Raw genomic sequence first — 15,635 nt, forward strand, 5'->3', positions numbered from 1 at the left:
GCATGCCTCTGTTTTGTAGCTTACTAAATACCTTCAAATAAGTGTTACTATATTTTGTAGCCTACAACCCGCCCAAATAAGTATTCCCATGTTTTGTGGCCTGTGAAGGCCCCCCATATAAGCATTCCCCCTATATTCTAGCCAGCCAAGTGGCCTCAAATAAGTGTGACCATATTTTGTAGCCTATGAGCACCCCTAATAAGTTACTGTATTTTCTAAGCTACCGACACCCCCCCAAATAATTCCCTTATAGTGTAGCCTATCAAGTGCCCCCAATAAGTGTTACCATATTTTCTAGGCTACAGACCCCCATATAAGCATCCCCCTATAACATAGCCTACCAGATGCCCTCAAATAAGTATTACTGCATCGTGTAGCCGACATAACACCCACCCACAATAAGGGTGACCATATTTCTCACTGCCCCCTAATTTGTGTTACCATAATTTCTCGTTTTCCGCACACCCTGGGAAATGTTACCATATTTTCCTGCTTTGCCAGGCAGCCCCCACTGTTACCATATTTCCTTACCTATCACACCCCCTTAAATAAGCATGTTGTATGCCCCTTAAATTAAGTGTGACTATTTTCTGGCCTACCCCAGGACCCCAAATAGGCGAGAAAATACGGCAACACCAGACTCCACTGTAATTTCTCACCTACCATGCACCTCCAAATACATGGTTGTATTTTTTTCAGTTGTCACATGCCACCCAAAGAAGCATCACTGTATTCTCTGGCCGCCCCCAAAATAAGTGTTACCTCATTCTCTTGTGCCCCTCCCCAGAGCTGGCTGCATCTCAGCCCCCTTCTGTCCCCTCATCTTCTTTCCTTCCCCAGATCCACCCACGTCTCAGCACCAGGTCCTCCCGGGCACCTAGCTGTTGTGTCCAATCCGTCACCGTCCAATCCCTGTCTCGATGGGGATCTGCACCCCCCCCATACACTCCCATGAACCTCGGGGCTGACCTGGCCCTCGTGCTTCTGGCGCGGAGGGTGGGCAGAATCTGCCCCATCCCCCTGCGGTGTGCAGCCCCCAGCCCCTTCCCGGCACCCAGTGCTGGGCCACGGGCTGGAGCTGCCCGAGTTGGGGACGGCAGGGCTGGGAGCCCGGCCGTTGCAGGTGTAACCCCCCTCTGTTGGACCTGGCTGGGCTTCCCTTCATCCTCCTTGGTCCCGACAGGTCTGATCTACTACGACAACCCCAGTCCCCGTTATCGGGGCCGCCCCAGTGCGAGCAGCTGTGTGAGCGGCCGCCCCCAGGCACCTCTGGGGGCCCGGACTGGATCACTGACACCGCCCCTGCGCCGGCTACACGGACAGTCACCAGGGCATCGACAAGGTGAGACCCAGCCCTTGAGCCTGGCGCTGTACAGACCGCCACCCGCGGCCGAGATCAGGGGGGCCGGGCACGCTATGGACCCCCCAGCTCAGAACTGGGCTGCGCTAGGTGCTGTACGGACCCACCCGTGCCCCGGGGAGCTCCGACTTCTCCCCCTCCAGGAGCTGCCCTTCCCCGGCATCTTCGCCCCCTGGTCCTGGAGGGTGAGGGAAGCCAACGGAGCCAGTGGCTCGGCCCTGCCCAGGCTGGTATCTGCTGGCGGCCTCCTCGTGGGCGTCACCCCAGAGCTGGGCGCCTCTCGGGTCTCATCTTGCCCTGTTACACGTGGCCGTCTCCACCCCAGACCTGGCTGCACGTCGGCTCTCCTCCTATTATAGCACCCCCTGCTTCCCCGCCCAAGGCTAATGAAGGACTCTCGGTGCTAACGAGGCCTTTAATTACCACCATTTAATGAACATTTTGCTGGTCCCATATTTGGGCCTCCCCCTCGCCTCCCTCAATAGAGCCAAAGGAGGCCATTTATTTCTGGGGAATTGGAAAGCTGGATTCACAGTGCGGCAGCTCAGTCTGATTGGGCTAAAATCCCCCTTCAGACCCCGTGTGGGCAGGACCTGGGTGGGGAGCAGAGCCAGCCTGATTTGCATATGTTAATCGAGGCAGTGAATTCATGATTTCTAAGGGCTTGGAAACTTTTAGGGCTAGTAAAGCTCGTCCTGGAAGCCCTTGGAGCTAGCTGAGCTCGTCCTTGCTGCCCGTGCTCCCCTCCCAGGCGCGTGGGCACCCACCCCGCTACCCCCACCACCCAGAAGGGAAGAGGGGGCAGTTCTGGGGTACCCTATACCTCCCCATAGCACAGATGTCAACTCGGGGCAAGTTTGGGGGTCCAGAATCTCATTAGGGTTGATGGGGGGCAATTAGGTGGTTTGAGACCCCAGGTTAAGTCTGGGGGGAGATTGGTTTGGGGTTGGGAGACCCCCTGGCTGGTTTGAGGGGAGATTTGGGGGTCCAGGACCCCAGGCTAAGTCTAGGGGGGCTGGGTTGGCCAGTCACCCCTTTACCTAGGGGGTGCTGAGTCATTGGTTTCGCGGGGGTGAGTTTGGGGGTTCAGAGCCTGGACACATGGGTTCTCCGGGAGGTGTCTGAGCTCCCCAGATCCCCTCGTTTTCCCTCCCTCCCTCCCTCCCCCAGCCTGGGGAACCCAAGGGTCCGGGCTCCCAGCCTGTCTGCTCTGACTCCCCAAACCGCCCCAGAGATCCCAGGTGTCCGGGCTCCCAGCCCAGGAACCCCAGGGCTCATGGGAGCTGTGGGGTAACAGGCAGCACTTGGCGTGTCACCCATTCCCCCTGCTTCTGCCCTGGGGGGACGGTATCAGAGGGGCTAGGTGGGCTGGGGTCAGAGGTCAAGGTCACAATGCAGCTCCTGGCTCCAGTGCCCGTTCTCCAGGTCTCCCAGGTGTGTGCGAGGGTCACCCGTCCCCCCCCCCCAGAACTGGGCACCTCTCAGCCCTCCCCAGCACTCGTTCTTGGCAGCGTTCCTCAGCTGTCCCTGCACAGAGCTGGCTGCATTTGTGCTCTCCCCATGGGGTGGTTTTAAGGATGAAAGCCGTGGGGCTGGGACCCTGGACTCCTGGGTCTTCTGCTTCATCAGCCAATCCCCATCCCTGGGCCATGTCCAGTGAGATCATCGGGGGCCAGGACCCTCCTCTTGGACCGCTTGCCGGCTGCATCGAATGGGGGGACCCCAGAGCCAGAGCCTCATCTGTGGGCTGCGTTCTGGGCTGCTGGTCCCAGCTGCCCCCACCCCAGAGCTGGGCGCAACTTGGCCCTAAGCTGATGCCCCCCTATTCCCTCTCTCCTGCCAGGAGCCAAGACCCGGCTGAGTACCAAGTTGCCTTCAGGACCCCTTGCGTGGGGGGCAGTCCTTGACCTTGTCCTTGACTCCCACTATGACCCGGGAAACAAGGATGCCAATTGGCAGTGGTCCTCCTGGCACAGGCTGTACCCCCCACGGCTCGCACCTGCCCCATCTGGATATGGCCCCCACCCCCTCCGTGGGCACCTGGTGCTGGGCAAGCAGCTGCGGGGGGCTGCACCCCACAGGTGAGTTAGGGGGCTGGCAGCACGGATGCCTGGGCTGTCCCAGAGGGGAGTGTGTCGGCATAGGGGAAGGTCCCGGGCACTCAGCTGGCACCACCACCCCTGTGATGGTCTCCACCACAGCACCCACACCCCAGCCTCTCACTGCCAATCACCTGGGGCGTCCGTACAGTGCCAGGCGCCCTCAATCTCCGCCTGGGGGATCTGCCCAGCGCCCCCCGCTCTCGGCCTGGGGGATCCGCCCAGCGCCCAGCGCCCCCCGCTCTCGGCCTGGGGGATCCGCCCAGCGCCCCCCGCTCTCGGCCTGGGGGATCCGCACAGCGCCCAGCGCCCCCCAGTCTCAGCCTGGCGGGGGGGGGGGGCATGGGCAAGTCGGCAGCTTTTCAAGGCCTCTCGGGTGTCCGACCTGTTAGGAGCAGTTTGTTCTCTCTCGGGCACCGGGCCCAGGAGAGAGACGAAATCTGGAGCTGGCGCCAGGCTGGAGGGTGTCGCCGTCCACCTTGCCCTGCCCCCCGGCCATCACCCCCTTCCCAGTGAACTCGGGCGTCCAGAGTCCCTGCTCTCGCACCCCCCGCGCTCCCCTCCCAGACAGCCCGGGCATCTGGGCTCCCAATGCCCCCTTGCTCTCGCCCTCCAGCCCCCACTCCCCTCCCGGAGTACCCAGGCATCCGGGCACTGCGGGCAGGGGCCCCTGGAGGGTGGCTGGTGTATCTGGGACAGGAGCTGGGCTATTGGGTGTCCACCTTGGCCCCGGGCCCAGGGCTGGCCCATTGTGTTGGGGCTGGGCATTTGCTGGGAGGGGGGTGTTAAAGCCAGCCCCTCCCCCGGGCACACACACCTGGGACCCCGGCCGGACAGGAGAGGACCTGGGACATGGGGGGTCCTTGCCCCCCACTGACAGCCCTGCTGCTGCTCACCCTGCTGGCAGGTGAGTGAACCCAGGCGTCCGGGCTCCCACCCCGCCCGAGATGACGCGGATCCCCTGAAGCCCTCCAGGGCTCACAGTGGGGTCAGGAACCCAGGCATCTGGGCCGACTTCTGGCTCCACATATCCCGTCCCGCCCCCCCACCCTCGTGGGGTGTTAGATGTGGCATTAGATGTCCCCTGCCCCAGAGCTGGCCGCACCTTGGCCTCACGCTGCGTTTTTCTACCTGCCTGGTTCTCATCCACGCCACACCCCAGAGGTGGGCGCAGCTGGGGCCGACATGGGCATGGCTGGGGGGTGCTGGGTAGGGGTTGGACCCCCGCCCCCACTGCTGCCCGCGTCCCCCTGCTGACTCTGTCTGCTTCTTCCCCAGGTGCAGAGGAGGCCGCGGGTCAGGCAGGTACGAGGGGGGGCGGTGGTCCATCCTTCCCTGGCACGTCCGTCCATGCATCCACCCAACACCTCTTTGTCCCTCCATCTCCATAACCCCCGTCTGCCTGTCCATCCATCCAGGTCCTGCAAGCCATCCCTGCCAAATGCATCCATCCATCCACCTCCGCTCCCCTCTTCTCTCTACCCCCCGTCCATCCGTCCATGCTTCTCTCTCCCCATCTCCCCTGCAGCCTGCGGGCGCCCAGCCCCCGACCTGGCCCTGAATCCAGCCCGCGTGGTGGGCGGGACCAATGCCCGCGCTGGGGAGTGGCCGTGGCAGGTCAGTCTCCGACACAACCGGCTCCACATCTGCGGGGGCGCCCTCGTGGCCCCCCAATGGGTCCTCACGGCTGCCCACTGCTTCGAGGGGTGAGTGTGGTGGTCGGGAGTGAGGGGCACCATGGGACCAGCAGTGCGCCACTGGGGGGCGCTGTAATAACAGCGATTCTGCAGCGCTCTACTCGCCCCTCAGCAGTCCCATCATGCACAGCGCCTGCCAGGAGCTCAGTGTGGCCACCGGGGGGAACCGTGGGGCAGTGATTGGCTCTCTTGGACCACTAGGAGGTGCTACAATGACGATGACCCTCTGTAGAGCTCTACTGACCCCTTCTCTAACCTCCACTGTCCCATCATGCCCAGCTACCACCAGGAGCTGTGTGTGGCTACCAGGGGGAACCGTGGGGCAATGCCTGGCTCTCTTGGGCCGCTTTGGGTGCTGTAAAGATGGTGGCCCTCTGTAGAGCTCTACTGACCCCTTCTCCCACCTCTGCAGTCCCATCAGGCTCGGCGAATACCAGGTGGAGCTGGGGGCCCTGGAGCTGTCCCACCCACCCCCCGAGGCCATCCTGGCACCTGTGGCAGGGGTGGCCGTGCACCCCCACTTTGTGGGGGCAGGGCTCAGTGCTGACCTGGCCCTGGTCCGCTTGGTCCAGCCCGTGGGCCTCACCCCGACCATCCTGCCCATCTGCACCCCCCGGCCCGGCCAGCCCTTCCTGCCGGGCACAGCCTGCTGGGTCACCGGCTGGGGCAGCATTGTGCCTGAGGGTGAGTGCCCCCACCCCCGGACGTCCGGGTTCACTAGGGCAGGGAGCCTGGACATCTGGGACCTCAGCCCGGCCCCTCCCCAGGCCTGTTCCTGCCCCGGACACTGCAGAAGGTGGAGCTGCCCCTGATCGAGGTGGACGAATGCAACTGGCTCTACCAGGCCAACTCCAGCTCCGAGTCCTCCGAGATCCCAGAAGGCTACAAGCTGGTCCAGCCGGACATGGTGTGCGCGGGCTACGCCGATGGGGGCAAGGACTCCTGCCATGTAAGAGGCACTGCTGGGGTGGGGAGTGAGGGGCACTACTATGGGACGGGGCTGCGGGTCTGGAGTGAGGGGCACCACTGTGGGGGATCGGTGGGTTGGGAGTGAGGAGCACTGGGCTGACGGGATCCTCCTTCTCCCCAGGGCGACTCGGGAGGGCCCCTGGCCTGCCCCCAGGATGGGGCCTGGTTCCTTGTGGGGGTTGTGAGTTTTGGCTTGGGATGCGCCCGCCCTGGGCGCCCAGGGGTCTACACCCGCGTCGCCGCATTCACCCCCTGGATCCAGGAGGTCATGGAGGCACCGCCCCCCAGCACTGCCCCCCGGGCCCTGGCACCCTCCCTGTGGGGACTGCTGTTCCTCTGCCCACTGCTAGCAGGGCCCTGAGTTGGGGGACCCAGGAGTCTGGACTCCCAGAACCCCCTGCTCCCACCCCCGCCACCCCAGAGAACCCAGACATCCAGGGCTGCCAGCCTCCCCTATGCCCACACCCCAGAGAACCCAGGCATCTGGGCTCCCAGTCCCCCAGTTCCGCCCCCCCGTCCCCTAATTAAGGCTATTTAATGCAAAACCAAATGCCCCCCCTCCCTCCCCCTGCAAGAATAAAGTCCTTTCTAATTAGACACCAGCTGGTGCTTCATTAGGGTGGGTTTTGTTGCCCAGGTTTTGACCAAAATCTGCCATTTTCCACCCAAGTTGGAGCTTATGGTGTGTGTGTGTGTGTGTGTGTGTGTGTGTGTGTGTGTGTGTGTGTCCCCATCCCAGACACCTGGGTCCTGTGTGCGTGTGTCTCTTTGCCCCAGAGTGGGATCAAGTGGGGGTGTGCTGAGGGTGCCCGGACACCTGGGTTCCCCATGCGGGGATGGGGTCTGGTCTCCTCTCCCCCCTGCTCCTCCCGCAGTGGCCATCGTCCACCAGCAGGGGACACCCAAGAGCCCTGTGGCAGCAGCTGCCCAGAGAGCCCAGGTGTCTGGGGCTCCCAGCCTCCTCTACTCCCACCCCATCACACCCCAGAGAATCCAGGTGTCTGGGTTCCCAGCATCCCTTGCTCCCACTGCCTTCCCCTCCCCGAAAACCCAGAAAAGGGTAGGGCTTTGGATGGTCCCATGGGGGCTTGTGCTGGAAGGGGTGAGGCTTAAAGGGAGGGGGCGGGGTTGGAGCTGGTGAATGGACTTGGACGCCTGGGTTCTTTGGGGGCGGGGGAAGTTGATGGATGAAGCAGAAAGGATTCTGGGAAGGGAGCAGTGTTTATTGGGGGGAGAGGCTCAATTCTGGGCCCTGGTTGGGGGCTGATCCTGGGGGTAGAAGGCAGGCTAAGAGGAGTCTCGATCCAGGGAGCGGGGGTTGTTAAGGGAGTGGGGTCAGAAGGGCCCTGATCCTGGGCCATGAATGGGCCCAATCCTGGACTGAAGGGCTCAGAGAGGGGGTTTGGGAGGGCTAAGAGACCCCAATCCTGGGGCTGGGGTCAAGGGGGTGCCTGGTCTTAGGTCATGAAGGGACCCGATTCTGGGCCAGGGGGGCAGGGGGAGGTCAACGGGTCCCAATCCTAGTGGGTGGAGCTAAGGGGCGGGGTCAAGGGTCCCTGACCCTGGACCAGAGGATTTAAGGGGACCTGATCCTGCATTGGTGGGTGGGATCATGGTCGTGGGACAGGGGGTGGGAGGAATCAAGGGGGCCTGATCCTGAACTGGGGGGCAAAGGGGGCCTGGTCCTGGGGCTGAGGGAAGTCAAAGGGGCCTGATCCTGGAATGAGGGGGGTCAAGTGGGCCTGATCCTGGACTGGGAAGGGGCAGTGGTAAAAGGGGACCTGATTCTGGAACATGGAGGGTTCAAGGGGACGTGACACTGGTGCTGGGGTGGTTCAGGGGAGTGCAATCCTGCAAGGGAGGGGGGTCAAGGGGGCCCAATCCTGGGTTGGGAGTCAAGGGGGCCTGATCCTGGGGCTGGGGGAAGTCAAGGGGACCCAATCCTAGAATGGGGTAGGTTTAAGGGGGCCTGATCCTGGAACAGGTGGAGTCAAGGGGCCTCAATCCTGGGCTGGGGGCCAAGGGGGTGTAATCCCAGGGCTGGGGGAAGTCAAAGGGGCCCAATCCTGGAATATGGGGGGGGTGGTTAAGGGGGCCTGATCCTGGGCTGGGGGTATAAAGAGGGTGTGATCCTGGGACTGGGGGAAGTCAAAGGGGCCTGATCCTGGAAGAGGAGGGATCAAGGGGGCCTGATCCTGGGACCAGGGGGACTCTCGGGGGCCCGATCCCGGCGGGGGGGGGCTCAGAGGCGGCGGAGCTGCATCTGGCTGCGGCGCAGTGAGTACTGGAAGCCCTTCCAGGCAGCCCAGTGCAGGCCGTGGGTAGGCGAGAGGTGGGGGCCACCCAGGTAGACGCCGTTGAGGTGCGAGAAGTGGCAGCTGCGGAACCACCAGGCTCCGGATGAGAGTGCAGCGCAGTTCTGCACGTAAAGGTCCTGGTCCCGGTCGAAGGTCGAGAACCGCTGGCCCGCGTGGTAAGTCAGCGAGTCGCCTAGCAACCGGGGGGGGGGGTCATGGCGGTGCCCCTCACCTCCGACCCCCCCCCCATAGTGGTTCCCCTCATTCCCAACCCGTAGCTCTCAGCAGTGTGGGGCCAGCAGTGCCCCTCGCTCCTGACCTGCAGCTGCCCTATAGCGGTGCCTCTTACTCCCAACCCCCTCCACCACTGCTGCCCTCACTCCTGACCATGGGTGGGAGGGGTGGGGGGGAGCAGAGGGCACGGGGAGCCCGGACCCTTGGGCTCTCTGGGAGCAGGGTGAGAGCAAGGAGAAAGCTTGGAGCCCAGATGCCTGGGTCCCCTCACCGGCCCCGCCGTCAGTGAAGCCGGCCACGTGCAGGGAGTAGCCGTCCTCCTCGGCGCTGATGGCGTTGGGTGACAGGGCGAACTCTGAGTACTTGGCCGAGACCGTGTTGTTCTCAAAGTCCTCCAGGTCCACGCGCAGCTCGTAGCGGTTCTTCAGCGTCAGGTGGTGGATGTTCTGCAGCCCTGGGGGGAGGGAGAGCAGAGCGGGCAATGTGTCGGAGGCGGCCAGGGAAAGGTTAATCTTGGGGCGGGGGGTATGGGCATGGAGCGGGGGTCTGTGGTGCAGTTGGGAAAGGGTTAAGTGGGTTGGTGGGTGGATGTAGGGATTGGTGAGGGGTGGGGGGATGGGTGGTTTGGCCCTTGGGGTGGAGAGGCCATGGTAGGAGAGGGGGGTGGGTAAAGACATGCATGGTGGGATGCAGAGGTGGGTGGAGGGATGGGTGGATGGAAGGCGGGTGGGTGGGTGGATGTATAGATCCAAGGATGGATGGAGGGAGGGGTGGATTGAAGGGGTACGTGGAGGGAGGGGTGTGCGGAGGGGATGAATGAATGGATGGATGGGGAATAGGTGGGTGATGGATGGATTTATAGGTGCAGGGATGGATGGATGGACAGATTGATAAATTGGATGGATGGAGGGGTGGACTGAAGGGGTACAGGGGTCTGTGGGTGGGTGGATGGATGGATGGACGGATAGATAAATAATTCTGATGGATGGATAGGTGGGTAGATTGAGGATATGTGGAGATGTGGTTTGAAGGGGTATGTGGGTGGATGGACAGGTTATGGGTGGGTGGATGGATGGAGGGACAGATAGATAAATTGGGTGGATTGAAGGGGTACGTGGGTGGGTGGAGGGGAGGGATGGATGGATGGACAGGGCGTAGGTCCATAGATGGATGGTGAGGTGGATGGATAGGGTGTAGATGGATGGAAGGAGGGGTATGTGGAGGAGATGGCTCAGAGGGCGGGGCCACCCGTACCCAGCCAGTACTCGCCGTCGGCTCTCCCGAACCCAAAGCGATAGTCGTTCCAGCCCCGGAAAAAGCTGACGGAGCCATTGAACCTCTTCTGGAAAACCTGGGAAAGGTCACAGAGGTCACTGGCAGCCTCATGGGGGCCCACCTGCCCACGCAGATGGATCGGGCACCTCCAGTGACAGGGCTCAGGCACTTGGGTTCTCCCCACACATCCCACTCCCCCTACCGTCCAGACGCTGTTGTCGGTGGTCATGTCGCAGTAGACGGGCAGGGGGTGGCTGGCACCTGCAGGGTAGATGAGGTACACGCCATCCTCTGTCTCGCCTGTCTCATAGACATCCTGGCAGTCCACCGGCACGGCCTCCGCGCCGCACCCCATCTTCTCACCTGAGAGGCAGGGTCAACCCATGAGTAACACCCGCAACCACCCCCCAAGACCCCTGTCTCTTCTCCCATCACCCATCTCTGCACCTCTCCCATCACCCATCTGTGCACCCGTCTCTTCATTGCGGCAGACATGTGGGGTCTACAAGCGGGCTGCCACGCTTTCGTTGGCCCATGGGGGGCACCTTGGAGTGTCTACCGCCAAGATGGCCATGTATCTGGAGATACGTGCCCTACTACTCCCTCCCTCCAAGACCGTCATGGCTTCTCTGGCTAGACAGGGGCTTGATGGGAGACCAGCATGGGTTTCCCCACCTGTGGAGGGTAGGCTGATGCTGCCAGAGGCCACATCTCCAAGGCTTCCTGGCTGTTTCTTCCAACATGGACTAGGAAGGTACCTCAATGGAAGACCTCTGGCCAGATGGAGATGATGTGTGGAGGACATCTACAATCGGCAAATTACTCCATTTTTAGCCAATGAGTATGAGCCGTTTGGGATCTACCACTGAGCCCACCATAGGCCACCTCACTTAATGGGTGCCATAACGTCTTGGAGATATGACATCTTCAGGCCAAGAGAAGACAACATGGATTAGGAAGGTGCCTCAATGGAAGACCTCTGGCCAGGAAATGGAGATGACATATGGAGGACCTCTACAACCATCATGTTAGTCCATTTCTGGCCAATGAGGATGAGCCGTATGGGATCTACCACTGAGAGAGGCCACCTCACCTGGGGTGGGTTGGTGGACACCATAAAGTCTTGGAGATGCAGCATCTCCTGGCCAGGAGAAGACCACATGGAGGAGGAAGGTGCCTCAATGGAAGACCTCTGGCCGGGAAATGGTGATGATGTGTGGAGGACGTTTACAACCAGCCAATGAGCATGAAGATACCCTCCATCCAACCCCCTCCAGCCAAGCCATGTAGATAACGAGCATTAACGAGGCCTTACCTTGGGAGCTGATGGCTTGTCCTTGAGTGAAGACCACCAGAGTGAGGAAGACCCCAAAACTGACCAGCCCGGAGGCCTGCAGAGAGCGAGATGCTGTCACACCACCGCAACAAAGGGTTGTGTTACTTCTGCTCTACATTCGACACCTTCCTTTCATTGTAGACCGTGTCCTCATGTGGATAGACAACCACCCAAGACCTCCCACACACCCTCCCCTAGCCCTCTTGGGTCATTTTTATGCTGTGGTCACTGAGTGCCTTGTGTTTCAACACAGAGGAATTGTGTATCATTGAAGACATGATTCCTTTGTGTTGAGACACACTTTCCCAAGACTTTATACACATCACAAAACAACACATCCTTGTCTTCTGTCCTCTGTATTTGCAAGCTGTGTTATTTTGGGTGCGTCTTCACTTTTTTTTTTGTGCAACCCAGACAGTTTCTTTGTTTCAGTACACAATTTTCCCAGCCTTTGCACACAACACCACAATGGCATCTTGTGTTGTTTCTACCCTATGTTTACTGAGTTACTTTAATTTTAGATGTTTTTTTCCCCATGAATACACAACCTTTCCAAGACTTCACACACACCATCACAACAGTCTTGTGTTATCTATGCGCTCTTTTCATCCTGAACAGTTGTGTTGTTAACACACAACTTCCCAAGACTTTACACACAACAGCACAACAAAGTCAGGTTATTTCCATCCTGGAAAAATTGGCTCGTGTTAATACACAACTTTCTAAGACTTCACACACGCAGTCACAACAGTATGTTATTTATGATTTTTTTCTATCCTGCACAACTGTGTTGTGTCCAAGACTTAACACAAGAACGTTGTGATGATGTGTGTGTGACCTATGAGTTCATTTCTTCTTGAAAAATTGCCTTGTGTTAACACACAACTTCCCACACACTGTCACAACACCATGTTGTGTTGTTCCTACCCTCACAACATCCCTGCTGACCCCCCACATCACACATTACATCTCAGTGGGCATGTCTGCATGTGCATTTAAGTGCACCTACATTTTTAATGCGCATTAACTTCGTGCGCATTAAGCAGGTGTAGGCTGGCATCTACACGTGCAGGTGTGAACGTGGATTAACGCTCTGTGTGTGGAATGATTTGGGACTAAAGTTATTCCAAATCCAGCCTGCCCACACGTGCGCTAAGGTGCTTCAACTATTCGAGCTTAATTTGCAGGGATCAAATTTAGGCGCAATTAGCCCCAAATCGCCATTTTTAACGCACATTAAGGGCGCGCACATGTAGACACGTGCCATTAATGCACATTAAATTAGGTTAATGTGCATTAAAGTGTCTCATGTAGATGTGTCCAGTGTCTGGCTAATGAAAGGAGGAGAGCAAGGGGGGCTGGACACCTGGGTTCTCTGGGGTGGCGGGGTGGGAACAGGGGATTCTGGGAGCTCGGACACCTGGGTTCTCTGGGGTGTGTGTTGGGGGAGTGGGGGGGCTGGAGCCCGGATGCCTGGGTTCTCCCCCGGCTTCCATGCTCCCTCTGAGCCTCCCATGAGTCCCTGTTTTTCTCATCCCAGCCAGTCTGCACTGCTGGCTGGGGCCCAGGCAGCTGAGGGCTCTGGCCCTGGGCTTGCCAACTTGGCCCCGGCCCTCGTGGTGACTGGAGCCCCCTGCGTTTCCCACAGGATCTGTGACGGGTGAGTCATGGCCTTGGCTGAGAACAGCCCCGTCTGCCCCGCCTGCTCCGTCTGGCCTTGGCCTATGTCTGGCGCAGGTCCCTGTGGTGCTCGGTTACCTGGTATGCGCCTGTTTTTCTTTCCCCTCGTTAGAGATTTCCCCAAAAGAGGCACACCCCAGAGGTAGTCACATTGCCGAGCTCGAGCGAGGGCTCCCCGGATCTCCAGCTCCCAATGTGCTCTGCCCCAGAGTTGGGTGCATTTCAGAGCTGGAGTGAGGGGGTCCTGGATATCCAGCTCCTGATGTTCCTCATCCCAGAAGTGGCCACATCTCAGAGGCAGGCAAGGAGCACCCTGGATCTCCAGCTCCTGATGTGGTCTGCCCCAGAGGTGGCTGCATCTCAGAGCCAAATCAAGGAGTCCCTGGATCATTACCCCCAGCACTGCCCACATCTCAGAGCTTGAGTGAGAGGTCCCTGGATACCCAGCCCCCGACACTGCCCACCTTGGATACCCAGCATCCAATGTGCCCCATCCCAGAGGGCTGCATCTCAGAGCCAAAAATAAGGGTCCCTGGATTGCCAATCCCCTCTGCTGCCCACCCCAGAGGTGGTTGCATCTTAGTGCTTGAGTAAGGGGTCCTCAGATCTCCAGCTCCCAATATGCCCCACCCCAGAGGTGGCTGCATCTTAGAGCTTGTGTGAGCAGTCCCTGGATCACCAGCTCCCAACATGCCTCACCCCAAAGGTGCCTGCATTGCAGAACCGACCATAGGGGCCCCTGGATCGTGAACCCCCTACTCTGCCTACCCCAGGGGTAGCCACATCTCAGAGGCAGGCAAGGGGGTCCCCAGACCTCCAGCTCCCAACATGCCGTACCCCAGAAGTGGCCACATCTCATAGCTCAACATAGGAGTCCTTGGATTGCCAGTTCCCAACATGCCCCCGTGCCCAGAGGTGGTCGCATGCTAGAGGTTGAGCGAGGGACCCGTGGATACCCAGCACCCACTCTGCCCCACTCCAGGGGTGGCCACATCTCAGAGCCAAAGGAAGGGGTCCCTGGATCGCCAGCCCCCCACACCCCAGAGGTGGCTGCATCCCTACTTCACCCCAACATGCCCCAGCCCAGAAGTGGGTGCATCTTGAACCTTAATTTCCTGGTCATTAACATTCAACTTGGAATTGGGGGTTGTGTGAAGGGTGTTTTTTGGCTCAACGTTGCCTTTAATTAAGGTTGCAGTCATGTCTATTTGCCCTCAGAGGGTTCTGGGAGACCAGGGAATACATTAGCGAACTAAGGGATGATTTTGTGGTCAATACTCAGCTGAGAAGTGAGGGATTGTGGGGAGGAAGAAGTGTTGTGGTGGGGCTTTTTTGGTTGGATGTTGCCATATTGCGGTCATGTGTTGCTGCTCCTGGAAGCAGGGAATTGTGGGAAAGGAGGCAGTGCAGGGGAAGACTTGGCTTATAGCAATTACCCAGTGATCGAGACTTGATTGGGCCATGGGGGATTGTGGGAAGGGGGAAATTTCAGAGTGGCTTATTTATTTATTTTTGGCAGGATGTTGCCTGCTGTTAATGGAGAGGTTGTGGCTATTTCGGGCCAGGGAAGGGGGAATTGGAGGAGAGTGGGGAGGGCAGGGAAAGACCTGGGGTGGAGTGGGTTGAATTTTCGGGTGGGTGGTGGGGATGGAGGGAGGGGTGGGGAGGCGGGTGGGTGGATGGGGTATGGGGAGGGAGGGAGGGAGGGAGGGAGGGAGGGAGGGGTGGATGGGTTCATTGGCTGGAGGGAGAGACTGGTTAATTGGAGGGCTGAATGGATGGATGAAATATGGGGATGGATGGATGGAGGGATGGAAGGGGTACTGTGTAGGGAAGGACAGATGGACACAGTATGGGGATGGAGGGCCAGGGTGCGGGGCGGGCCCTAGGGTTGGGTGCGGGGGTCAGACAGGCAGATAGTCTGATGGCTGCAGTCTGGGGGGGCTGAGACCTTGGGGGGTGGGTCTAGGAGAGGGCACAGCTGGGGGGTGCCGGGGCACGGGCGGGAGGACCCCCCACCCCCCAGCACAGACCCAGGGATGCTCACCTGCCCCCCTCCCGCCCCCGCCGTGCGGCCTGGGCAGTTCTCACCTCCATGCTGCCACGGAGCCCCCGACGTCCAGCACCGAGCCGGAGCCCCCGACGCCTGGTTCAGTGTGAGCCGCCCCCGCCCCCCCTCCTCCCCCTCCAGCCGCCGGGTCAGCCCCCGCCTCCCTGCAGCCAGCTGGGATCGGCTTACATGGGTGTGGGGGGGTGCATGTGTGTGTGCGTGTGCGACACCTGGGTTCTGCGCGTGGGTCTGTCCCAGGCACCTGGGTTCTGCATATATGGGTGTGCAAAGGGAAGCGTGTGTGTGTATAACTCCCAGGTTTTGCGTGTGTTTGTATGTGTGTTTGCATGTGTCCTGCATGCAGTTTTGTGTGTGTGTGTGTGTCCTGGATGCAGTTTTCCATCTCTGATGTGTGTGTTTGTATGTCAGATGCCTGAGTTGTGCATGCGCGCGCGCGTGTGGGACGCAACAGCCAAGGGGTGCCTGTAATGTGCATGAAATCACAACCCAAGCGTGGCCAACTAGACACACACACACGTGCGCTACCCAGGCATCCTGCAATAGCAACCCAAGATTGTGCGGCCAACTAGATGCACACATGCACGTGTGCACACACATGCGCGCACACACACGGACGA

The 15,635-nt window shown here is 59.9% G+C and overlaps 3 protein-coding genes across 4 annotated transcripts; 2 read left to right on the top strand and 1 right to left on the bottom strand.

The window, feature by feature from the left end:
* The first annotated feature begins 653 nt into the window (after window positions 1-653).
* On the top strand, window positions 654-3,770 carry LOC132251623 (uncharacterized). Its single transcript, XM_059731594.1, has 2 exons — window positions 654-1,342; window positions 3,204-3,770. Exons 1-2 carry the CDS (start codon window positions 952-954, stop codon window positions 3,443-3,445), a joined length of 633 nt encoding a protein of 210 aa, XP_059587577.1. The 5' UTR covers window positions 654-951; the 3' UTR covers window positions 3,446-3,770.
* A 21-nt stretch (window positions 3,771-3,791) lies between these two features.
* Window positions 3,792-7,227, top strand: LOC102575013 (serine protease 33). Its single transcript, XM_059731528.1, has 4 exons — window positions 3,792-5,165; window positions 5,569-5,840; window positions 5,924-6,105; window positions 6,247-7,227. The coding sequence occupies exons 1-4, from the start codon at window positions 4,810-4,812 to the stop codon at window positions 6,484-6,486; spliced, it is 1,050 nt and encodes a 349-aa protein (XP_059587511.1). The 5' UTR covers window positions 3,792-4,809; the 3' UTR covers window positions 6,487-7,227.
* Window positions 7,228-7,327: 100 nt separating this feature from the next.
* LOC102573440 (microfibril-associated glycoprotein 4) lies at window positions 7,328-15,136 on the bottom strand. 2 transcript variants are annotated; one of them, XM_059731571.1, is made up of 6 exons: window positions 15,039-15,136; window positions 11,247-11,322; window positions 10,134-10,294; window positions 9,926-10,007; window positions 8,928-9,110; window positions 7,328-8,615 (listed from the first exon to the last, which is right to left on the bottom strand). In XM_059731571.1, the coding sequence occupies exons 1-6, from the start codon at window positions 15,042-15,044 to the stop codon at window positions 8,368-8,370; spliced, it is 756 nt and encodes a 251-aa protein (XP_059587554.1). In that variant the 5' UTR covers window positions 15,045-15,136; the 3' UTR covers window positions 7,328-8,367. The 2 variants fall into 2 exon arrangements, with proteins under 2 accessions (XP_059587554.1, XP_006274748.1); XM_006274686.4 differs by having other exon boundaries at window positions 9,911-10,007; window positions 15,039-15,135.
* Between the last annotated feature and the right edge of the window lie 499 nt (window positions 15,137-15,635).

This window comes from Alligator mississippiensis, chromosome 7, assembly GCF_030867095.1.
Source record: "Alligator mississippiensis isolate rAllMis1 chromosome 7, rAllMis1, whole genome shotgun sequence".
Lineage (NCBI taxonomy): Eukaryota > Metazoa > Chordata > Crocodylia > Alligatoridae > Alligator > Alligator mississippiensis.